Raw genomic sequence first — 25,371 nt, 5'->3', positions numbered from 1 at the left:
GTCGTGTCTGACTCTTTGCAACCCCATGAACTGCAGCACGCCAGGCCTCCCTGTCCATAACCAACTCCCGGAGTTCACTCAAACTCATGCCCATTGAGTCGGTGATGCCATCCAGCCATCTCATCCTCTGTCATCCCCTTCTCCTGCCCCCAGTCCCTCCCAGCATCAGAGTCTTTTCCAATGAGTCAACTCTTCGCATGAGGTGGCCAAAGTATGGTGGAGTTTCAGCTTTAGCATCATTCCTTCCAAAGAACACCCAGGACCGATCTCCTTCAGAATGGACTGGTTGGACCTCCTTGCAGCCCAAGGGACTCTCAAGAGTCTTCTCCAACACCACAGTTCAAAAGCATCAATTCTTCGGTGCTCAGCTTTCTTCACAGTCCAACTCTCACATCCATACATGACCACTGGAAAAACCATAGCCTTGACTAGGAGGACCTTTGTTGGCAAAGTAATGTCTCTGCTTTTTAATATGTTATCTAGATTGGTCATAACTTTCCTTCTAAGGAGTAAACATCTTTTAATTTCATGGCTGCAATCACCAACTGTAGTGATTTTGGAGCCCCAAAAAATAAAGTCTGACACTGTTTCCACTGTTTCTCCATCTATTTCCAATGGAGTGACGGCACCAGATGCCATGATCTTCGTTTTCTGAATGTTGAGCTTGAAGCCAACTTTTTCACTCTCCTCTTTCACTTTCATCAAGAGGCTTTTTAGTTCCTCTTCACTTTCTTCCATAAGGGTGGTGTCATTTGCATATCTGAGGTTATTGATATGTCTCACCTGGCAATCTTGATTCCAGGTTGTACTTCTTCCAGCCCAGCGTTTCTCATGATGTACTCTGCATAGAAGTTAAATAAGCAGGGTGACATTATACAGCCTTGACATACTCCTTTTCCTATTTGGAACCAGTCTGTTGTTCCATGTCCAGTTCTAACTGTTGCTTCCTGACCTGCATATAGGTTTCTCCCTAGAGAACAACTCCTTCCAAATTTTAAGAATAAACCAACTGTAAAGAAATGATTTGATGATAGTAAAACAACTTGCTAATTATAATTAGTATTAACCCTTCTTTAGTGATTTAGAAGATTCTCCGAGTTTATTCTCATTTAGGGTACCAGTTGTCACAGGGAAGAAATGTGAGGATATCTGTGTTCTTGGATCCTGATAAACAGAAGCTTGTGGGAAAGTTGTGGATAACCCTCTTTTTGGCCTTCTGGAAGAATCTGGGCTTGCTCAGACCACAGCTGATAATCTTCCTATCCAGAACAAAGATGTTGAAGGTACCTAACCTTATGAAATAAGACTTTGGGGAACAATATGAAAGTATTGGTTTGTAACTTAAAAGATTTGGGGGATTATTTCTATGACATAAATATTGGGTCATTTTTATTCTCTGAAATTTGCATCACTTTATAATTTGTAGGTAGATACATATATAGTACTTTATATGTATATATAATTTTTAAAATATATGTTTATAGACAAATTGTATTTGTTTAAGCAAGAATAGTTTTCATTTATAAATTCAACTGAAAACAGTCAATCTTCTTTATTTTGGAAAAAGAAAATTACTTTAGCAGTTGTCTTAAAACAAGTAAGGCACACTATACCCCATGCCCTGGGAGAAGAAGTAACAGGAAGAAATTTACTTTTCTTGTATTTGATCAGGGCAGTTCTCCAAATTCCTCTTGGTGAGTAGAGCTCTGGGGTGCTTTGGATTGATCTGCATAAAGAAACTAGAAACTTTCTGGAAGGGGAGGGATAGAGATCATCCCAACCCCAACATTTCTCAAGATTCCTGGTTATAAAAATCCATGGGAGAATCTTTCTGGAAGACAGCAGGACTGTTGGGAAACTGATCCAGGAAGGTAAAAGGTTAAAGGATGTTCATGACAGCAAGTTTGCCATGACTGGACTCCCTGCCACTTTAAAGTGGTTGTTCTTGCTTTGAAACTGAAAAAAAAAAAAGTACAGTCATCCCTCCTTTGCTTTTCGCCTCCCTTCTTTTCGCAGCTATTTGTAAGGCCTCCCCAGAGAGCCATTTTGCTTTTTTGCATTTCTTTTCCATGGGGATGGTCTAGATCCCTGTCTCCTGTCCCTCTAGTCAAGGCTATGGTTTTTCCTGTGGTCATGTACGGATGTGAGAGTTGGACTGTGAAGAAGGGTGAGCACTGAAAAATTGATGCTTTTGAACTGTGGTGTTGGAGAAGACTCTTGAGAGTCCCTTGGACTGCAAGGAGATCCAACCAGTCCATTCTGAAGGAGATCAGCCCTGGGAATTCTTTGGAAGGAATGATGCTAAAGCTGAAGCTCCAGTACTTTGGCCACCTCATGAGAAGAGTTGACTCACTGAAAAAGACTCTGATGCTGGGAGGGATTTGGGGCAGGAGGAGAAGGGGGCGACCAAGGATGAGATGGCTGGATGGCATCACGGACTCGATGGACGTGAGTCTGAGTGAACTCCGGGAGATGGTGATGGACAGGGAGGCCTGGCATGCTGCGATTCATGGGATTGCAGAGAGTCGGACACGACTGAGCGACTGAACTGAACTGAACAGTCATCCCTCAGTATGTACAGGGGATTGGCTCCAGAACCTGCATAGATACCAGAATGGGAGGAAACTCAAGTCCCACAGATGCTGCTTGGTATCTGAAGCTCCACATCTATGAATTCAGCCTACTGTGGATTGTGTAGTACTGAACCATGTAAGTGGATACACGCAGTTCAAACCCATGTTGGTCATGGGTCAACTGTGCTTCCATATTTTAGTGGTGGATCTGGATCTGAATAGATTTTGCTGCTTGTTCTTTTGTTTCAACTTCTTCAACTTTTATTTTTCCAAAATAAAGAAGACTGACTGTTTCCAGTTGAACTTATAAATGAAAACTACTCTTGCTTAAAAAAATACAATTTGTCTATAAATATATATTTTAAAAATTATATATACATGCAAAGTACTGTATATGTATCTACCTATAAATTATAAAGTTATGCACATTTCAGAGAATAAAAATGACCCTATATTTATGTCATAGAACATAATCCCCCAATTTGCAAGAGGCATGCAAATCTCTTTGGATATCTAGGAGACTTATAATGTATAGCACTCAACTAAACCACACGGCTACATTTGAAAAATCATCCTTCAATCCAGCTGTGATGAGCATTTTGGGAAGAAATTCATATGCTAAAGTGTAGGCAGCATTAAATATGTCAAGATTTAATAAGTGTATACTAAGCTTTATTCACAATCCCTGTACCTTATTTAGGAGGTGAATAAATTTTAACTTAAAGAAAAAGGCATTAGGGGAATAGAATTGAGAGGTCAGAAATGAACCCATACAACTGTGGTCAGATGATTTCTAACAAGGATACCAAGACTATTCAATGGCGGAAGTAACTATCTCTTTAACAAATGATGCTGGGAAAACTATATGTCTACATGTAGAAGAATTAAGTTGGACTGTAATTTTATGGGCTTCCCTGGTGGCTTAGACACTAAAGAATCCACCTGCAATGCAAGAGACCCAGCTTTTGAAAGGTTGTTGCTGACACACAAAAAGACGCTGGGATACTTGGCCTCCAGAGGAGAAGAATTCAATCCGGGGCCAGAGATGAGGCTTGGTTGCTCAGAGCTTTTGTGTAACTTAGAACTAGCACTCTAAGCATCCTTACTTTGTCCTGAAGAATCCCAGGTGAGCCCCCAAGATGAAAGGTTGTTGCTGAACCACGCAAAGATGCTGGGATTCTTGGTCTCCAGAGGAGAAGAATTCAATCTGGGGCCAGAGACGAGGCTTGATCACTCAGACCTTTTGTGTAATAAAGTTTTATTAAAGTATAAAGGAGATAGAAAAAGCTTCTGACATAGGCATCAGGGGTAGAAAAGGTACCCCTTTACTAGCGTTAGCCATGGAGTTATATACTCTCTAATTAGTTATTACAGTGAATCAAAAGAATGTCTGGAGGTTGTAAAGACCTCACTAGACCTACTCCCATAATTTACACCTTAAGATAACAGGATTAGCCAGAAGTTTTTTTCCAGAGACTGTCCTCAAGCAGGATACATTATTGTTATATAATCCTAAGGAATGTGCAGGGACAAAAAACGTTTGTCCTTTTTTCCACCTTGAGAATTCCAGACCCCTCTCTCCTTGGGGATCCCTGGACTTCTTATCAATCCGCCTAGGAATTGACTCTCACTTTGATCCCTGGGTCGGGAAGATCCCCTGGAGAAGGAAATGGCAACCCACTCCAGTATTCTTGCCTGGAAAATCCTGTGGATGGAGGATCCTGGAAGGCTACAGTCCATGGAGTCGCAAAGAGTCGAACACAACTGAGTGACTTCACTTTCTTTCACTTCCTAATATTATACTGTGTAATAAATTAACACTGAAAGGATCATAGAGCTAAATACAAGGCCTAAAGCTATACAACTCTTGTAAGAAAACATAGAAGTAAATCTTTAAGGCCTTGAATTCAATAGTGATTCCTTAGATGTGACACCCAAAGCACTAGCAACAAAAGAAAAATATTAAATTGGACTTTATCAAAATTAAAACTTTGTGCATCAAAGGACACTATCAAGAGAGTGAAAAGACATTTTACAGAATGGGAGGAAATATTAACAAGCATGTATCAAGTAAGAGTCTAATATCCAGAATATATAAAAAATATAATTCGACAATAAAAAGACAACTCCATTTTATAAAAGAGCAAAGAACTTCAGTAGATATTTCTCTGAAGAAGATATACCAGTGGCCAACAAACACACGAAAAGATGCTCAATGTCATAGCCATTAGGAAAAGCAAATCAAAACCAAAGTGAGATACCATTTTACGTCCACTAGGATGGGTATGGAGAAGGCAATGGCACCCCACTCCAGTACTCTTGCCTGGAAAATCCCATGGACGGAGGAGCCTGGTGGACTGCAGTCCATGGGGTCGCTAAGTTGGACACGACTGAGCAACTTCACTTTCACTTTTCACTTTCATGCATTGGAGAAGGAAATGGCAACCCACTCCAGTGTTCTTGCCTGGAGAATCCCAGGGACAGGGGAGCCTGGTGGGCTGCCGTCTATGGGGTTGCACAGAGTCGGACACGACTGAAGCGACTTAGCAGTAGCAGGATGGGTATGATAATAAAAATTTTTTAAATGGAAAATAAGTATTGGCAAGGATGTGAAGAAATTAGAACCCTCATACATTGCTGATGAGAATAGAAAATGATGTAGCTTACTGTGAAAAACAATTGATGACTTCGACTGAGCAACTTCACTTTCACTTTTCACTTTCCTGCACTGGAGAAGGAAATGGCAACCCACTCCAGTATGCTTGCCTGGGAAATCCCAGGGATGGGAGCCTGTTGGGCTGTCATCTATGGGGTTGCACAGAGTCGGACATGACTGACGTAACTTAGGAGGAGGAGGAAATAAGTTAATCATAAACTTACCATACAACCCAGCAATTCCACTCCTAGGTATATGCTAAAAAAAAATTGAAAATAGATGCTCAAGCAAAAACTCATAAACATATGTTTGTAGCAGCTCTATTAAGAATAGCCAAAAGGCAGACACAACTCAAATGTTCATCAGCTAATGAATGGATAAACAAAATGTGGCATGACTATGCCATGGAATATTATTCAGGAAAGAAGTACTGAATATGTTACAAAGTGGATGAACCTTGAAAATATTAAATACTAAGTGAAAGAATCCCCTTCATGGATCACAGCCTTGGGATCATAAGCAAAGGGGCTTATGTAACTCAAATAAGCTATGAGCCAAGCTGGGCAGGGCCACACAAGACAGATGGGTCATAGTAAAGAGTTCTGACAAAATGTGGTCCCCTGGAGGAGGAAATGGCAACCCACTCCAATTCTTGCCTGGAGAACCCCATGGGCAGTATGAAAAGGCAAAAAAGATATAACACTGGAAAAGGAGCCTCCCCAGGTTGGAAGGTGTGCAATATGCTACTGGGGAAGAGTGGAGAGCAATTACTAATAGCTCCAGAAAGGAATAAATGGCTGGGCCAAAGTGAAAATTATGCCCAGCTGTGTATGTGTCTGCTGGCAAAAGTAAATCTGATGCTGTAAAGAACAATATTGTATAGGAACATGGAATGTTAGGTTCATGAATCAAGGTAAATTGGACATGGTCAAGCAGGAGATGGTGAGACTGAACATTGATATCTTAGGAATCAGTGAGTTAAAATGGATGAATTTAATTCATATAACCATTATATCTACTACTGTGGGCAAGAATCCCTTAGAAGAAATTGCAGTAGCCCTCAAAGTCAATCAAAGAGTCCAAAATACAGTATTTTGGTACACTCTCAAAAACAACAGAATGATCTTGGTTCATTTCCAAGGCAAACCATTTGACATCACAGTAATCCAAGTCTATGCCCCAACCACTGATGCCAAAGAAAATTAAGTTGAATGGTTCTATGAAGACTGACAAGACCTTCTAGAACTAACAACAAAAAAAGAAGTGTCCTTTTCATTTTAGGGGATTGGAATGCAAAAGTAGGAAATGAAAAGATACCAGGAATAACAGGCAAGTTTTGTCTTGGAGTAAAAAATGAAGTAGGTCAAAGGCTAACAAAATTTTGTCAAAAGAACACACTGGTCATAACAAACACCCTCTTCCAACAGCACAGGAGATGAGTCTACACATGTACATCACCAGATTGGTCTACACCAAAATCAGATTGATTATGTTCTTTGCAGCCAAAGATAGAGAAGCTCTGTACAGTCAATAAACACAAGATCTGGAGCAGACTGTGGCTCAGATCATAACCTCCTTATTGCAAAATTCAGGTTTAAACTGAAGAAAGTAGGGAAAGCACTAGGCCATTCAGGTATGGCCTTAAATCACATCTTTTATAATTATACAGTGAAGATAAATACATTCAAGGAATTAAAGCTGGTAGACAGCCTGAAGAACAATGAAAGGTTCATAACATTGTGCAGGAGGTAGTGACCAAAACCATCCCAAAGAAAAAGAAATGCAAGAAGGCAAAGTGGTTGTCTGAGGAGGCTTTACAAATAGCTGAGGAAAGAAGAGAAGTGAAAGGCAAGGGAGAAAGGGAAAGATGTACCCAATTGAATGCAGAATTCCAGAGAACAGCGAGGAGGGAGAAGAAGGCCTTCTTAAATGAACAATGCAAAAAAGTAAAAGAAAACAATAGGATGGGAAAGACTAGAGATATCTTCAAGATAATTGGAGATATCAATGGAACATTTCATGCATGGATGGGAACAATAAAGGACAGAAAAGATAAGGACCTAACAGAAGCAGAAGAGATTAAGAAGAGGTGGCAAGAATATGCAGAAGAACTATACAAAAATGGTCTTTATGACCCAGATAACTACAATGGCGTGGTCAGTGGTCACTTACCCAGAGCCAGACATCCTGGAATGTGAAGTCAAGTGGGCCTTAGGAAGCATCAGTATGAACAAAGCTATTGGAGGTGATGCAATTTCAGCTGAGCTATTTCAAATCCTAAAAGATGATGCTGTTAAAGTGTTACGCTTAATATGCCAGCAAATTTGGAAAATTCAGCAGTAGCCCCAGGACTGGAAAAGGTCAGTTTTCATTCCAATCCCAAAGACAAGCAATGCCAAAGAATGCTCAAACTACCACACAGTTGTGCTCATTTCACATGCGAGCAAGGTAATGCTCAAAATCCTTCAAGCTATGCTTCAGCAGTACATGAACCAAGAGTTTCCAGGTGTACAAGCTGGGTTTCAAAGAGACAGAGGAACCAGAGATCAAATTGCCAGCATTCACTGGGTCATGGAGAAAGCAAGGGAATTCCAGAAAAACATCTACTTCTGTTTCATTGACCATGCTAGAGCCTTTGAAGGGGGCAAGCAGAGGATGAGATGGTTAGATGGCATCACCAACTCAAAGGACATGAATTTGAGCAAACTCCAGGAGATGGTGGAGGACAGAGAGCTTGGCGTGCTTCTGCTCATGGTGTTGCAAAGAGTTGGATTTAGTGGCTGAGCAACAACAAATGAAAGAATCCAGACACAAAATGCTATCTACTAATGAGTTTATTTATATAAAATAGCCAGAATAGGAAATCCATAGACACTGTGAATCTACAGATTAAGATGAGACTGTGGGGACTACGGGCTTCCCCTGTAGCTCAGCTGGTAAAGAATCTGCCTGCAATGCAGGAGACCCCGGTTTGATCCTTGGGTTTGGAAGATCCTCTGGAGAAGGGATAGGCTACCCATTCCGGTATTCTTGGGCTTCCCTTGTGGCTCAGTTGGTAAAGAATCTGCCTGCAATGTGGGAGACCTGGGTTCAGCCCCTGGGTTGGGAAGATCCCCTGGAGGAGGGAATGGTAGCCCACTCCAGTATTCTTGCCTGGAGAATCCCCTCAGAAAAGGAGCCTGGCTGGCTGCAGTCCATGGGGTCACAAAGAGTTGGACGTGACTGAGCAACTAAGCACAGCACCACACATGGAGACTACAGCAGATTAGTGAATGCCAGGGGCTGGGGAGAGGGGAGAATTGCAAGTGACTGCTTAATGCATTTTAATTTCCCCAGGGCACCGTGACACTCCACTTGCCTCCTCTCCACAGCCAACTCCAGGTCATCCTTCCACGCTCGGCCCAGAGGCCATCTCCTCCATGAAGGGTTTCCCGACCTCTCCAGGCTGAGTTCGCTTTCCCCTCTGTGTCCCTTGTACTCACTGATATCCTTACTCTTACCACACCTTATTGATCTTGCTCCTGTGAATCCTGTGTCTCTCAAGGGAAACTGGAACAGCCTGCCTATGTTTGAATCCATTTCCTAGCTGTGAGACTACGCAAGCCACTTAAACTTGGTTTCCTTATCTGTAAGATGGGGATAATCTGCTTTTGATTGTTAAAATGTATAAAAACCTAATCAATGCCTGAGACACAAATGTTCAATAAATATGAGTTATATTAATGGTTTAATAATAATAATAATTATAATAATTACCACTAGTTGTTTCTTTATTCCCAATGTCTTGTACAAAGCCCAGTATGCAGTATGCACTCAATCAAATAGAACTGTGGTTAATACATTAACTATGATTTGTCTAGAACTCTGCTGTCCTGTACAATAGCCACCAGCTACATGCAGCTATTGAGCACTTAAAAATGTCCAAATTTAAATGTTCTATAAGTAAAATACATATCAGAGGTTGAATACTTAGAATAGAAAACAGCAAAATATTTCATAAAAAATATTTTATATTATATGTTGAAATGATATTATTTTGGATCTTTCAAGGTAGATAAACTGTATTCTTTTTTAATATATTTATTTATTTGGCTGCACCAGGTCTTAGTTAGTTGCAGCACTCAGGATCTTTGATCTTCATTGCAGCATGCAGGATATTTAGTTGAGCCATGTGGGATCTAGTTCCCTGACCAGGAATCAAACCCAGGGCCCTTGCATTGGGAGCATAGAGTTTTAGCCACTGGACCACGAGGGAAGTCCAATAAAATGTATTCTTAAAAATAATCTTGCCAGTTTATTTTCACTTTTTGAAATGAGATTGGAATAGAACTGTCATGTAATCCAGCAATTTTGCTTCTGGGTATTTACCCTAAGAAAAGAAAAATACTAATTAAGAAAGATACAGGAATTCCTGGTGCTCCAATGGTTAGGACTTGTGTGTTCACTGCCAAGGGCCTGCGTTTGATCCCTGGTTGTGGAACTATGTTCACTGCAGCATTATTTACAATAAGCTAAGATTATGGAAGCAACTGAAGTGTCCATGGATGGATTAATGAACAAAGATGTGTTATATATATACATGTATTTCTGGAGAAGGCAATGGCACCCCACTCCAGTACTCTTGCCTGGAAAATCCCATGGACAGAGGAGCCTGGTGGGCTGCAGTCCATGGGGTCGCGAAGAGTCATACACAACTGAGCAACTTCACTTTCACTTTTCACTTTCATGCATTGGAGAAGGAAATGGCAACCCACTCCAGTGTTCTTGCCTGGAGAATCCCAGGGACGGGGGAGCTTGGTGGGCTGCCGTCTATGGGGTCGCACAGAGTCGAACAGGACTGAAGTGACTTAGCAGCGGCAGCATACATGTATTTCAGTTCGGTTCAGTTGTTCAGTCGTGTCTGGCTCTTTGTGACCCCATGGACTGCAGCAAGCCAGGCCTCCCTGTCCATCACCAACTCCCAGAGCTTGCACAAACTCATGTCCATTGAATCAGTGATGCCATCCAAACATCTCATCGTCTGTCATCCCCTTCTCCTGCTGCCTTCAATCTTTCCCAGCATCAGGGTCTTTTCCAATGAGTCAGTTCTTCAAATCAGGTGGCCAAAGTATTGGAGTTTCAGCTTCAACACCAGTCCTTCCAATGAATATTCAGGACTGATTTCCTTTAGGATAGACTGGTTGGATCTCCTTGCTATCCAAGGGACTCAAGAGTCTTCTCCAACACCACAGTTCAAAAGCATCAGTTTTTTGGTGCTCAGCTTTCTTTATAGTCCAACTCTCACATCCATAACATGATTACTGGAAAAACCATAGCCTTGAAAAGATGGACCTTTGTTGGCTTTTTAATATGCCTGCCTAGGTTGGTCACAACTTTTCTTCCAAAGAGCAAGTGTCTTTAAATTTCATGGATGCAGTCACCATCTGCAGTGATTTTGGAGCCCAGAAAAATAAAGTCTGCCACTGTTTCCCCATATTTGCCATGAAGTGATGGGACCAGATGCCATGATCTTAGTTTTCTAAATGTTGACCTTTAAGCCAACTTTCCCTCCTCTCCTCTTTCATCAAGAAGCTCTTTGGTTCTTCGCTTTCTGCCATAAGGGTGGTGTCATCTGCATATCTGAGGTTATTGATATTTCTCCTGGCAATCTTGATTCCAGCTTGTGCTTCATCCCGCCCAGTGTTTCTCATGATGTACTCTGCATTTAATTTAAATAAGCAGGGTGACAATATACAGCCTTGATGTATTCCTTTTCCTATTTGGAACCAGTCTGATGTTCCATGTCCAGTTCTAACTATTGCTTCCTGACCTGCATATAGATTTCTCAAGAGGCAGGTCAGGTGGTCTGGTATTCCCATTTCTTTCAGAGTATTACTGAGTCATAAAAAGAATGAAATCTTGCCATTTATGACAACATGGATAGTTCTAAAGGATATTGGGCTAAGTGAAATAAGTCAAAAAAAGACAAATACTGTAAAATTTCACTTATATGTGGAATCTAAAAAAAACAAATGAACAAAGAAAACAGACTCACAGATAGGGAGAACCAACTAGTGGCTGCCAGAGGGGAGGTGAGTGGGGGGATGGGCAAATAGGTGAAGGTGATTGAGAGGTACAAAACTTCCAGTTATAAAATAAATGTTATAAGGATGTAACTTACAGCCTGAGGAATGCATAAATAATACTGTAACAATTTTGTATGTGACAGATGGTTACTAGACTTATGGTGATCATTTCATAAGGTATTTAAATGTCAAATCACCTGGAAGTAACATATTGTATGTCAGTTATCCTTCAATAAATAAATAAATATTTTTAAAAAACAAGATGATACTGCAAGGAAATTTATAATTACACATGTAGTTTCATTATATTTCTGTTGAACAGCACAGATCTAGAAAGTTCTCAGCCCACCATTAGTATAGCAAACCTTCATACAGCCTCATTTACTCTTGAATATTACATAAGCTTTAGGAGTATAGTTAATTCATTTACAACAATGATTCATTTGGAATCAAAAGTAATCCAGGTGACTTATAAAGGATTTTCCTTGCAGGGTTAGCAAGTTAATGTTTAGAAGTATGTAGAAAGGGAGTTAAAAGCTTTGCGGGAATTTTCCAGGTTCGCTGCGATCCTGAGATTCAAGAATTGCGTCAGTGGCAGAAGAAGCTGCGAGAGGACAAGCATATTCGCCAGCGAGTCAAAATCTTCTGGGCCAAACAAGAACAAAAAGGTCAGTTGTTTGATTCACAACCCTTGGTTCATTCAGGGAAAGCCTGAGTCTTACTCCAGGCTCAAGAAGGAAGCCCCGCGCGGTTTCCTAGGGTCCTTGTTCTGCACGGAATTCCACTGGGGTTAGAAGGTGGCGGCATGTTAAAGAGTCGGCTCCCGAATGACAGCGGTGACGCGATGTAACTGTCCCAGCCGTTCCCCTCACTTAGGTACACGTCAGTGTCATCCCGCGTTTGCAGCTCCCTCTCTCTCTGTCTTTTTTAGATACAAACAAAAAGAATAACCCATCATTTTGGAAACACAGTGCCCATCAGTGTGACGGGTAGTTATCCTTCTGAGCTGTTGATTGTGTGTCTGAACTCAAGTGCTGTTTTCTGCCATCCTCGCCCCTTTTCTGAGAAATTAAACACGTGTACAGAGTGAAGCGCTAAGAATAACAGAGCAAGCACCCTTCACCTGTCTTGTGCGTGTCACAATTTTGTCCTATTTGCTTCCCTTTTTTAAAATTTTTATTTTTAAACTTTGTTACTACATATTCGTGGTAGAAAAATTAGAAAAAAATAACCAAAAAAGGAGAAAAGTCAGAAATGTCACCACTGTTAAAATTTTGGTGCACATCCTGCTATACTTTTTCCAGTACAAAATGATGCAAATAAATATCCATTTGTATATTATTAAATATGGGTTTTTACATTCTACTACCCATATATCTGTTCATTCTATTATGTCATCGACACTGTCACTGAACATACTCAGAACGCCATTCAGGTCAGCACTAGAGAGTGGTATTGTGATGTTTAATAGCTGTGTGGTATTGATTTAGCATCATTTATTTAACCAACAACATGGAATGAGACTCATGATGGATTGTCAAGTGGAAAATAACTGCAGGACAATACATTTTCATTAAGAAAATTAAGATTCATTAAGAATCCCCTTGCAAAGCAGGAGATCAGGGTTCCATCCCTGGGGTGGGAAGATCCCCTGGAGAAGGGAATGGCTATCCACTCCAGTATTTTGCCTGGAGAATCCTATGGACAGACGAGCCTGGTGGGCTACAGTCCATGGGGTCGCAGAGTCAAACACGAGTGACTGACTGACTAACACTCACTGACTAAAATACATGCTTGGAAATAGAGAGATGTCTATAAAGCCTGGAGAATGCATTAGTGTTAGTTTCCTTTAGGAATCAGGACTAGGGAAAATCTTGCACTTTTGGAATTTTTTAAATTATGAAAACCAACGAGAAAAAATGATCATACCTCCCTCGACAGACCACTATCCTCTCACTATCCATGCTCTGACCCCCCATCCTCCCCGTTCCTTGTCGCTTTTCACCAGACTGCAGTCCCTCCAGTCTCTCTTGTTCTGCTGTATGCCAACACCTTCCTCACCTCGGGGACTGCACTTTCAATCCCTTTCCTGCCAAATCATCCTCTCCAGGCCGCTCTGTGGCCATTCCTTCTCACCCTTTGGCCTAGAGGCATTAATGCCTCAGAGGGGCCGCCCCCACTTGCCTTACCTAAGGGGACCAGGAACAATGTGGAGCAATCTCAACATGGCGAAATCTAGAAAAAAGTTTTCCTTTTTTGCCCAGAGACTGTCTTCAATTCTGTTCTCTCAAATCTCTCCAGTTCCTTCATGGCATGTCTTTGAAGTATGTTCTGATTTCATGAAGTCCTGCCTACTTAAAAATCTCAGTCTCAGCTCCGATTTAAGGCTCTCACTCAGTGGGGTTGGGAGCGGGAGGGAGGGAGATCCGGGGCATCGTCCCCTCACTTCCTGTGTGGTCCTCTCTTGGCTGCTGTTGCTTCTCTGGCTGAGACCGTGTGGCCATCCGTGTCCTGTGGGCGGGCATCCCCATGCTGGTTCTCTGACTCCTACGTTTCACATGAGCACTTCCTCAAAGCTCACAGGGCAGAACCCTTGGGGGATCTGGTTCTGCCGCTCCCTCTTCTCCTTCCACTCAGACCCCACTTCTGCCAGCGCTCTCCCAGCCTTTTGCTCCTGAGGTCTCCTTAGCCAGCGGCCAGCCCTCTTGAACCCAATGGAACAGTGTTCACTTGACACAGAGGAAACCACGAGTGGACACGCAGACTCCTCCTCCACTGCCCCCTTTCCTCCACCTCGTGTGTCTCCCCGGTTCACACTAAACTTGCTCTCACAGGCACAGTTGATTGAAGTGTGTGGAAATCTACCCTTAAAGGAGATGACCAATCAGATAATGAGGGGCCCCTAATCTTTCTGAGTTGTTCTCTTGGATCTTCCCTCCCCTGCCTTGGGCTTGGATGGGGAAAGCACCCACTCCTGTCTAAGGGAGGATAGAAAAATATAGCATTTTCCTCTAGGCCAGCAAGTCTCAACATTTTGGGATTGTGAACCAGGAAGAAATAGTTTTATGTCACAATCTACGACATATGAATATACTGATGGTTTCATATATACATAGCTAAAACAAAAGTTTTATGAAAAATGACCTTATTAGATGGGCTTCCCTGGTAGCTCAGCTGGTAAAGAATCCGCCTGCAATGCAGGAGACCCCTGTTCGGTTCTTGGTTGGGAAGATTCCCCTGGAGATGGATAGACTACTCACTCCAGTATTCTTGGGCTTCCCAGGTGGCTCAGCTGGTAAAGAATCTGCCTGCAATGTGGGAGACCTGGTTCGATCCCTAGGTTGAAAAGATCCCCTGGAGAAGGGAATGGCTATCCATTCTAGTATTCTGGCCTGGAGAATTCCATGGACTGAATAGTCCATGGGAACCCCAAGAGTTCGACATGACTGAGTGACTTTCACATACATACCTATTACATATGTATTATATGTAATACCCTCTGGTATTTTCTAGTCTCTTGAGTTTCTAATTTAAGCATCAAAATTAACTGACAGTAATGAACTCATTGACTAAAAGAAATATCCAGATGTCCATAATATACAAAAATAACCAAATAAATAAATGTGGGAGAAGAGGAGGCTTTTCTCCCACATTAGAATGACAACTAACACATTTAGAAGGTATAATGGAATTTAAAAGTCACCATTTTGTAACCATATTAATAAATCGATTAAAGCAAGAATCATCAGTAGATGCTAAACCACTGGGTGAAAGTTTATTGAAGGACACAATATTCATAGTCTTAAACTATCTCTCCATAAGAGAAGGGATCCTCCTACACTACTGGTGGGAATGTAGACTGGTACAACCTTTATGAAGAGCAGTATGGATGTTCCTTAAAACACTAAATAGAGCTGCCACGTGTCCCTGCAATCCCACTCCTGGGCATATATCTGGAGAAAAACATGATCTGAACGGATACATGCACCCCAGTGTTCACTGCAGCACTGTTTACAATAGTCGAGACGTGGAAGCCGCCTAAATGTCCATTGGCAGAGGAATGGATAAAGAAGATGTGGTAACTATATACAATGGAATATTACTCAGCCATTAAAAAGAATGAAATAATGCATTTGCAGCAACGTGGATGGACCTAAAGATTGTCATACTCAGTGAAGTAAGTCAGAGAAAGAGAAATATCGTATGACATCCCTTGTAGGTAGAATCTGAAAGCAAATGATACAAATAAACTTATGAAACAGTAAGAGACTCACAGACTTCAAGAACAAACTTTTGGTTGCCAAGTGGAAGGATGGGGGGAAGGGATAGGGAGTTTAGGATCAACGTGTACACACTGCTACATTTAAAATGGATAACCAACAAAGACCTCCTGTATAGCACATGCTACTCTGCTCAACGTTATGTGGCAGCCTAGATAGGAGGGGAGTTTGGGGGAGAATGGATACATGTACATGTATATGGCTGAGTCCCTTTGCTGTTCACCTGAAAGTATCACAACATTGTTAATCGGCTATGCCGCAATTCAAAATAAAAAGTTTTTAAAAATATCTAAGAAAATAATAACTTTGCACTAGAGAAAGCCGGCAGACCCACCTTAACCAAGTGCTGAAGATTAATGTTACCAATACTGGGACAAACTGACATCATGTGCCTCTTGATGTGATGTACTGAGGAAGACATACATCACACATTCTTAAGACACAACTCCTGTCAAAAATGCATCACTGGAATCTATCTAATTGCGAGGGAACATCAGATCAACCCAAACTGAGGACATGCTCCAAAATAACTGATTTGGACTCTTCAAAAATGCCAATGTTAAGAAAAACAGAGATTAAAGGAGACCAAAGCGGTGTGACAGCTGAATGCTGTGCATGATCTTAGATTGGATCTTGGATGGGGGAAAATTCTATAAAAGACATGACTGAAACAGTAAACTTTGAGTATGGGCTTTATGTTAGATAATGGTACATAGTATCATTAAGTTTCCTCACGTTGATTAATGTTCTTGGCCAATATCAGAAAAGTCTTTGGGTTTTTTTTTTTTTTAATGTGGATCATTTTTTAAAAAGTCTTTATTGAATTTGTTACAGTATTGCTTCTGTTTTATGTTTTGATTTTATTGGAGGGATGTGGGATCTTAGCTCCTCAACGAGGGATCAAACCCACACCCCCTGCATTGGAAAATGAAGTCTTAACCATGGGACCATGTCTTAACCACTTAACCACTGGACCATCTATTTGACATGCTATTTCATGGCAAGTAGATGGGGAAACAATGGAAACAGTGAGAGACTTTATTTTGGGGGGCTCCAAAATCACTGCAGATGGTGACTGCAGCCATGAGATTAAATGACGCTTGCTCCTTGAAAGAAAAGCTGTGATCAGCCTAGACAGCATATTAAAAAGTGGAGACATTACTTTGCCAACAAAGGTCCATCTAGTCAAAGCTATGGTTTTTCCAGTAGTTATGTATGGTTATAAGAGTTGGACTATAAAGAAAGCTGAGCACCGAAGAATTGACGCTTTTGAACTGTGGTGTTGGAGAAGACTCTTAAGAGTCCCTTGGACTGCAAGGAGATCCAACCAGTTCATCCTAAAGGAAATCAGTCCTGAATATTCATTGGAAGGACTGATGCTGAAGCTGAAACTCCAACATTTTGGCCACCTGATGGGAAGAACTGACTCATTGGGAAAGACCCTGATGCTGGGAAAGATTGAAGGCGGGAGGAGAAGGGGACAACAGATGATGAGATGATTGGATGGCATCACTGACTCAATGGACATAAATTTGAGCAAGCTCTGGGAGTTGATGAAGGACAGGGAAGCCTGGCATGCTGTAGTCCATGGGGTCGCAAAGAGTCGGACATGACTGAGCGACTGAACTGAACCACTGGACCACAAGGAAAGTCCCAGAAACCTATTCTTAAGATGCATGCTGAAGGTTTTATGCAACTTAAACTCCAATGATCCAGAAAAAAGTAATAACACACATGCACACATATACATACACAGAGAAAATGATCAAGTATAAACAATGGTGGATCTGAAGTTCTTTGGATGATTATTATGATTAAGAATGAATGGACAGATGAGTGGAGTTCTGAGCCTTGTATGAGTCCACATACAGAGCCTGGTGCAAAGCAGGGGCTCATCACATTGGTGTTCTTAGTGTCCCTTTTTAAGAAGTAGCTTGAGCTGTAACTGTTTGACAGGCTCATCTCTGTACAACTACTGATTCCTTTCATTTCAAAACTAGAAGACAATCAGAACTGTAATCAGATTAAAGCTCAAGGAACATGCAGCAGTGTGCCTATTTATTTTTGTTTTTCCTTTTTTTTTTTTTCTTTTTTTAGTTGATTTGCCACTGGCTCACTGATTAGTTTGGCTTGCTATGTGGCAGCGAGTGCAGGCTGGACTTAATGCAGTGATTCAGCCAGCAGCAGAGGGCAGAATGACTGGTCCCATCTCGGCCACCTGCTGCCCACGTCCCTTGCTGCCTTTCCACCTTCTGAGAGTTCCAAAAGGAGCAGTGCTTTCCAAACAAGATGAGGTTTTCCGTAAACGCCCCCATTGTGAACTTGTGGGTAAATTTCTCATTTGCAGTGAAACTGTAGAAATGGCCCTTGGGAAAGAAAACTGTTCTAAACACGGTCCCCAGATCTGTGGTCAGTTCAGAAGAAAGTCAGTACAGCACAGTGGAGTTTTGGAGTTGGCAAGACTTGCCCTTGGACTCTTTTTGCTTTTATCTGTGTGACCCTGATCTAGTTAACTTCATTCAATCTCAGTATTCCCATGTGCAAGATTGGAACTATTAATAGTCCTGTCTCATACAGTTGTTAAAGGATTGCAAGAGATGATCTTTGGAATAAGTCCTGGCACATAGTTCCCATACATGTTGGCTACTGTCATTTTAAAATATGTCTGTGCTTCAAGCACTTTTGCATTGATTTCCTCTACTAGACTCTGAGCTCGAAGGGGTTCTGTGCAGGGACTGAGTGTCTTATTCATCATTTAGCACAGAGCCTGGCACAGAGCAGACAGTCTGTACATATTTGGTGGATCGAGCTCTGGTTTTCATTTTATAGATGAATAAGTAGAGGGCTTGGAAGGCTGAGGGCTTGCCAAGGTCACACAGCCGGGGAGGCCCTAGGGCTGGGACTCGGGCATGCCCTTTCTTTGTCCTGTGTTCTGACACATCCCAAAGGAGCGATGCAGAGAGACAAGACACTCTCTTGGATTCTACCATCAGACCCAAAGCTCTCAGAAATCCTCCTGAATATGATACACGGCTTGTCTGATTTCTTACACCCTATGGTTTCTTGCTGTTTGACTGAAGCGCTTGCGTAGGGGCTGAATTGCCAGGACCAGGGTACAACCTGCTTCCCATTAAGTGAAGTAAAACTTTTTGTCTCCTTCAAGTGTCACGGAGATGATGTACTTTGTTAAGTTCATGTACAACAGAGTTATTCCTATTGAAAACCTTATGAATCTGGGTAGTGTGGAGATTTCAAAAATCAACTCCCTCCAGCCAAGGTGGCATTGCAATTAGACCTCCAAAGAGCTCTGATGAAGCAATTTAAAAATGAATGTTAAACACATGTAGTTCTTTAGATTTGTGGTAAAGAAAAAAAGTGGAGTGATTGCAAATGAAAATGGGTTTCACCTTCATGTGAAAAAAAAAAAAGGCGCTACAGACTCATCTCTGTACAAATCCATCATACAGGCATAAGATTTTTTTTTTTTTAGTGGATGCCATTTTATCCGTATTGTGCTCTGGTATTTATAGTATGAATGAGTTTTGCCAAGTTCATTCCTTGGAGCAACCTTGGTGCAGACAGGAGGTCTGAAGGAGAGGAGCGTCAGCTGTCCGGGTAGAACCGTGGTCATTTATAGCCTGTCTTATGTTACACTGAGTCAGAGGCCGTCCTGGAGGATTTTCTTCTAGGACAGAAGCGGTGTGAGGTTATCCTTAAGTCTCTATCCATCAGGACAGTTGCAGGAATTATTTTTAAAGCATTTATGATAAGAATTATAGCCAATATAATCCAAAAGAAGATGCCAAAGTCATTTTTGAGATGTGGTCAAAAAGCTCTTCTTGATTAATAGCATATTTTTAGCTTCATATAATTGATAATTGTTTTCAAATGTGCTTTGTAACTGAATATTCATATTTTATTTGGAAATCTGGTATGAGTAAGGAGAAAGAAACCATAGAAACTGTTCCATAACATCAGATTCCATTTTTTAATGTATACAGCATCAGATTACATATATATACAGCATCTGATAACAATTTTCATATGTGTGTGTGTATTCTGCATATTTATGTAAATATTCTTTGAATGACTTTTATCACTTCTTGATAATTTTTTTGTGATTTTATGTGGTTTTATTTCAATCATTGTAAGACTGACAGTATTTTAATCTTTAAGAGTGGGATGAATTGGGAGATTGGGATCGATGTGTACACACTACTATGTATAAAACAGAGAACTAATTAGAACCTGCTGTGTTGCACAGGAAGCTCTCCCCAGTGCTCTGTGGTGACCCAGATGGAAAGGGAATCCAAAAAAGAGGATATATGTATACATATAGCTGATTCACTTTGCTGTAGAGCAGAAACTAGCAACACTGGAAAGTGACCATATCCCAGTTTAAAAAAATAGTCATTTACCTATAACTTTCTTTTTGGAATTTTTGCTATTTTAAATATCACTTCTTGATATTTTAAAAGAAAGGGTGGGGGAAGCTGACCTGTCAAAGGAAACAGATTCTTTACTTTGATTTGCTCACCTTTTTATTCCCTATGTCAGTCCAAGAGTAGTTTATAGTCACTTACAGAAACACATAATCTAACATTTTTAGGTAAATGTGTGATTGGATTAAGGAAAAATTAAAAGTAGAGAAAAAATAAAGCCATTAAATATAATAAGCAAAATACTTACTCCAAGGTCTGTATTTGCTAGAGATTTCTTAGGGACAAAGTAAAGAGGGAAATAAGGTCTGTTACATAATTCACAGTATCCACAGGAAAAAAAAAGTGAGCCAGTGGTTCAAGAAATACTGGGTCCTTCCCTATACATTATGCAATGTGAATAATAACCTCAAAAATGTTCCTACAATAAATAGAAATATCCGAGCTTCCTAGAAGCCACAGCAATGAATGAAATAGGATCATTACATTGTTCGTTGTCCTCAAATTTAAAAAGTTTCTTGGAAGCACGCTTATTTCTGGAGCTAATTTTTCTTTCATAAAGAATACATTATAATGAGGTGAACATTATCCTTTCCCTAAATATAATCAGTTTCTTAGTAGGGCATGGCTTCTGGAGGAAAAAGATAAAAGTCTGAGTGCCGGGTAGGGTAGAAACCAGATAAATTTCTTTTCTAGTATTTAAGTTTAGATTGTAATGACAAATCTTAGCTATTAGGATTGGGGTTTTAGGATTTCTTAAAATGAGCACCTTGTCTTGGTCACAGCCTGGAACTTGGTTCTTAGAGCAGAGAAGGCTGTCTGGAGCTCAGGAACAGTTATGAGTTCATAACTGTTGCCAGGGCCTGAACTAAGCACCCGTGTTCCCATGTAGCCCTCATACTTCTCTCCCAGAGGAAGGATATGATCTCCATTGCACAGGCGAGGAAACCAGGGCTGGAGGTTACATGACTCACCCAGGTCACACAGCCAGGAAGGCTAGAGACCAGGGATTTGAACCCAGATTGACCTGATGCCAGGGAATCTCTGGTCATCTCTTGCCATGGTGTCCAGTTATTAATACCTTAAGCTGTGTGTCCAGTAGGGCTGATTGGCCCCCTGCAGATCTTCCCAGCAGGGTATCAGGACCCCCAGGCTGGACAGTGGGCAGCATGTGGCTGTACCTTCCACTTGACACTAGCTGAAGTGATGGCAGGCCGCTGGAATAGGGGAGATCTGAGGGTAGGGAAGGCCAAGTCCTCAGTCTGAAGGATCTATAACTATGTTTCTAGGAAACATTTCCATTAGAGCAGGAAGCCAGGGGTGAGAAGATGAGGATGAGGATGCTTTGTTTCCCTCCTTCCATACGCCCTTCCCGTCTACAGATGAACAGAGAAGGCCTTGACCACAGAAGAGCGGCCCAGGTGCAGAGAACACTCTGGCCTGAGGCTCAGGAGGTGGGTTCTGGCATTAGGTGTAACCTTTTGTGACTGACAAACATGATCTATCATATAACAGAAAAAGGCAAATTTTCAGTGACTTATTTTCCAGAGACAACCACTGTTGAGTGTGTCAGCTCATAGAGTTTCTTCACCTATTAATATGTAAATATATATACACATATTTATATTTATAAACATGAGCTATGTTATATACAGTATCTTGTAACTTGCTTTTTTCTTTAGTTGACAACATATCATTGACATCTTTTCATGACACATATACAGAGACCTCTCATGATTTTTTGTGGTTCCGTAAAAATGATAAATCTGTGCCACGTGCTCTGTCGCTTATTCGTGTCTGACTCTTTGTGACTTTATGAACTGTAGTCTGCCAGGATTCTCTGTCCTTGGGATTCTCCAGGCAAAAATACTGGAGTGGGGTGCCATGCCCTCCTCCAGGGGATCTTCCCAACCCAGGTATCAAACCTGCATCTCCTGATCTCCTTGCATTGACAGGCAAATTCTTTACCACTGAGCCACCTGGGAAGCCCATTGATAAATCTGTACCATATTTTTTAAAAACAATTCTCAATGAATGGATATTTGGCTTGTATTATGAACAATGTAGGGGCTTCCCTGGTAGCTTCAGCTGGTAAAGAATCCAGCCTCAATGCAGGAGAGCTCGGTTCGATTCCTGGGTCTGGAAGATCCCCTGGAGAAGGGATAGGCTACCCACTCCAGTATTCTTGGGCTTTCCTGTTGGCTCAGATGGTAAAGCATATACCTGCATTGCGGGAGACCTGGGTTTGATCCCTGGGTTGGGAAGATCCCCTGGAGGATGGCATGGCAACCCACTGCAGTATTCTTCCTGAAGAATCCCCATGGACATAGGAGTCTGGTGGGCTACAGTGCTTGGGGTCAGAAAGAGTCAGATACGTTGAGCGACTAAGCGCAATGCAGCACAGCATGACCAATGTATTGAAAAGCATTTCGTAGATATATTCTTGCTTACTTATAAAAGTATTTCTATAGGGTAAATTCCTAGAAATGGAGTTGCTGAGTCAAAGGATATAAATATATCAAGTTTAGACAGTGATCACCATACTGTCATCCAAAAACACTACAACAATTTATGCTTAATGCATAACCAAGTCACTTTGGAACTTTTGATGGGTGATGTAATCTTTGTGTTTCATTTTCCCTACTTGTAAAATGAGAATGATTATGCCTCAGGAATAATTCTAAATGAGGTCATTGCTTTGATATCACCATGGGTCTTTGAGAAGAAATACACTATTGGGAAATCTAAGGTGTCGTTTTCATTTTCATTTTTTCTCTCATATCTCCTTAAACCTTAGTTCCTTTTCTATTTTAACCAGCAGAAGAAATAAAAATTTGCTTAAAAGAAGTCTAGTGACTTCATGCCTTGAGATTACTTTCATCAGTTCTATTTTTAAGACTCACCAGTGGGTGAGGATATTAGGATGACATCAACTTTCATACATATCTTTTCATTTAAAATTTGCAAGTCTGCACAACTGGGACGTGCCTTTGCTTAAAATGCTAATGTTCCCCTACTATTCTACTGAAATGTAAAGTAAAATAAAAGACGAATTCCTTTATTAAATGATCTGCTCCTAAAGTTTTAGTCCCCAGTTTAAACTTTTATAAATGGATGCTTCCAACCAGTAGCTTCATTCTATCATCTGACTTTTCAGCATTCTTTGCAGTTATATAGACGCAGAATGCTCTTGTAGGATCTAGATGTATCCACAAACACCTGGAAGGCTCAAGGAACCAGACTAGATAAAGTTTCCCATTTATCAGCTGTATAACCTTGTGCTGGTTGCATAACCTCTCAGTGACTCAATTTGCATGGCAATAAAATAGAAACACTAATGTTAGTAACCACTCCGTAGGGTTTTTATAAGGATTAAATGAACTGGAATAGTGCCTAGCTCAAAAAAAAAAAAACAAAAAAAGTGATCAATAAATGATTACTATTATTAGTAATATAAATGCTCAACATATGGCTAATATACGTTATTATTAAGAATACTTGCCCTGGGGTCTGAATGAATCCTGCCTCTAACATCAGCATGGGCAGGGCAAGGTGCTCATTCTCTTGAAGCCCAGTTTTCTCCTCTGTTATGTGGGGACAGTTAGGGCCCATCAGACAGAGCTCTTGTGAGAATTAAATAATATTTAATATCATGTATGCTCTTAAATAGATCCTGGTACAAAGGGAATGATCAATAACTGGTGGCTGGTTTCTGTCATATTTTTTGAACTGTTGAGAAAGAGAAACAAAATGTATTCCAGGTGATTTACTTGCAGCAGTGGTTCTCAATCCTGGCTGCAGGTTAGAACACCCTGGGGGAAACTTACAAGGATGTGTCCGGCCAGAGGCCAGAGAAAGCGATTACATGGGTGTATTCTTAGAAGAGAATGTGTTGTAACCACATCAGCACAATCATAATACTATGGATTAGCTGGAGGATCCCAGTAATAGCTTTGGATTCAAAATCTTCCTTTGCGGGGCTCTTCTCACTAATGCAGTTTCATTTGGATTAAAATTCAGGGGATCTGAGTTCCTTCAGTTTACCAACTAGCTGGACTTTGCTTTCCCCTTTGAAAAGTGGAACGAGTGAGCAAGGAAATCTCTATAAAACAGGAAATCCGATAGGTGTCTGCTATAGAATCTCCTGCCTCCAGGGCTAAGAGACCTACTGTTGACCAAATCCAAAGCCTGGAAAACTATTGCTGTTGTCTTGGTGGTGGTTGTTGGTTTGGGGAGTTTGGTCTTAAGATTGAAGCCAGGAACAATATATGAGGAACATTCTGGGTTTTGCTGTGAAGAATGAGGTTAGATGGGGCCAGAGAGTAGCTGGGGAGGGGAGAAGGGCAAAGGGTATTTTGGGTGTTTGGCAGTTTAAGAGAATTTGAGGGGAAAGAGTAGGGATGTTTGGTCATATACTTGAAGAGTAGGAAGATGTCTCCTAGACTGAGGGATTTCTATCACACCCAGGGGTGACTTCCTGAGTGAAAATCAAGCTCACAGAGGGAGGGCCATGGGAAACTGCTCCTGCTGTGGTATCCAGCCTACAGGATAGCGTTGTCTTTACCCTTAGCTGCCACGCCTTGGTGTCTGCAAAGATCCATGGTCCTTATGAGTACCTACCACATGCCTTAAATATATTATTTTTGATCTTCATAACAAATGTAATGAGAATAACCTATTGTCACCCCATCTCTTTTCTCAGATGTTAAGTCACTTGCTTTTGGTCGACAGCTGCTAAGGAGCAGAACTGAGGACATTTAGACTTCCTCAACATCATACTGCCTTGCCGGCCTCATACTCTTCCTTTCTGTCAGTCCCCGAACAAGTAGGCTGAGGGAGAGGTCTGGAATTCATGCTCTCAAAAGTGCAACAGATGTTCAATGCAGACATGAAGGCTACCCCATAAAAAGCAATGAAGGGCTGATACATGCTTGAATGTAGAGGAACCTTGAGAACTTGAAAACTTGTTAAGTACAAGAAGCCAGACACAAAAGACCATTATTATGTGATTCCCTATATGTGAAATGTCCAGAATAGGAAAATCTGTAGAGATTGAAAGCAGATTAGTGCTTGCCTGGGCCTGGAAGGCTGAGGGAATGGGGGTGATAGCTGAAAGGTAAGAGGATTCTTTAGGGGAATATGAAGATGTTGTGAAGTTGATTGTAGTGATGGTTGCACCTGTCTGTGAATATACTAACAATCATTGAATTGTGTACTTTAAATGAGTGAATTATATGGCATGTGAGTTATATTTTCATAAAGCTGTCATATAAATAAAAATGAAGGCACAGACTACCTTACACCGATTAAGATGGATACTATCAAAAAATAGAAAATAATAAATATTGATGAGAATGT

The 25,371-nt window shown here is 41.1% G+C and overlaps 1 protein-coding gene across 1 annotated transcript in view; it reads left to right on the top strand.

Moving 5' to 3' along the window:
- IQCK (IQ motif containing K) overlaps positions 1-25,371 on the top strand; it is a 151,856-nt gene that overhangs the window by 105,006 nt on the left and 21,479 nt on the right. Inside the window, exon 8 of the mRNA XM_052656234.1 lies at positions 11,851-11,962. Coding sequence (XP_052512194.1) covers positions 11,851-11,962 — 112 coding nt within the window. The remainder of the gene's footprint in view (positions 1-11,850; positions 11,963-25,371) is intronic.

The sequence above is a fragment of the Budorcas taxicolor genome, chromosome 2 (genome assembly GCF_023091745.1).
Source record: "Budorcas taxicolor isolate Tak-1 chromosome 2, Takin1.1, whole genome shotgun sequence".
Taxonomy (NCBI): Eukaryota; Metazoa; Chordata; class Mammalia; order Artiodactyla; family Bovidae; genus Budorcas; species Budorcas taxicolor.
The sequence above is the reverse complement of the archived record's forward strand: the minus strand, read 5'-3'. Positions and strand labels throughout refer to the sequence as shown.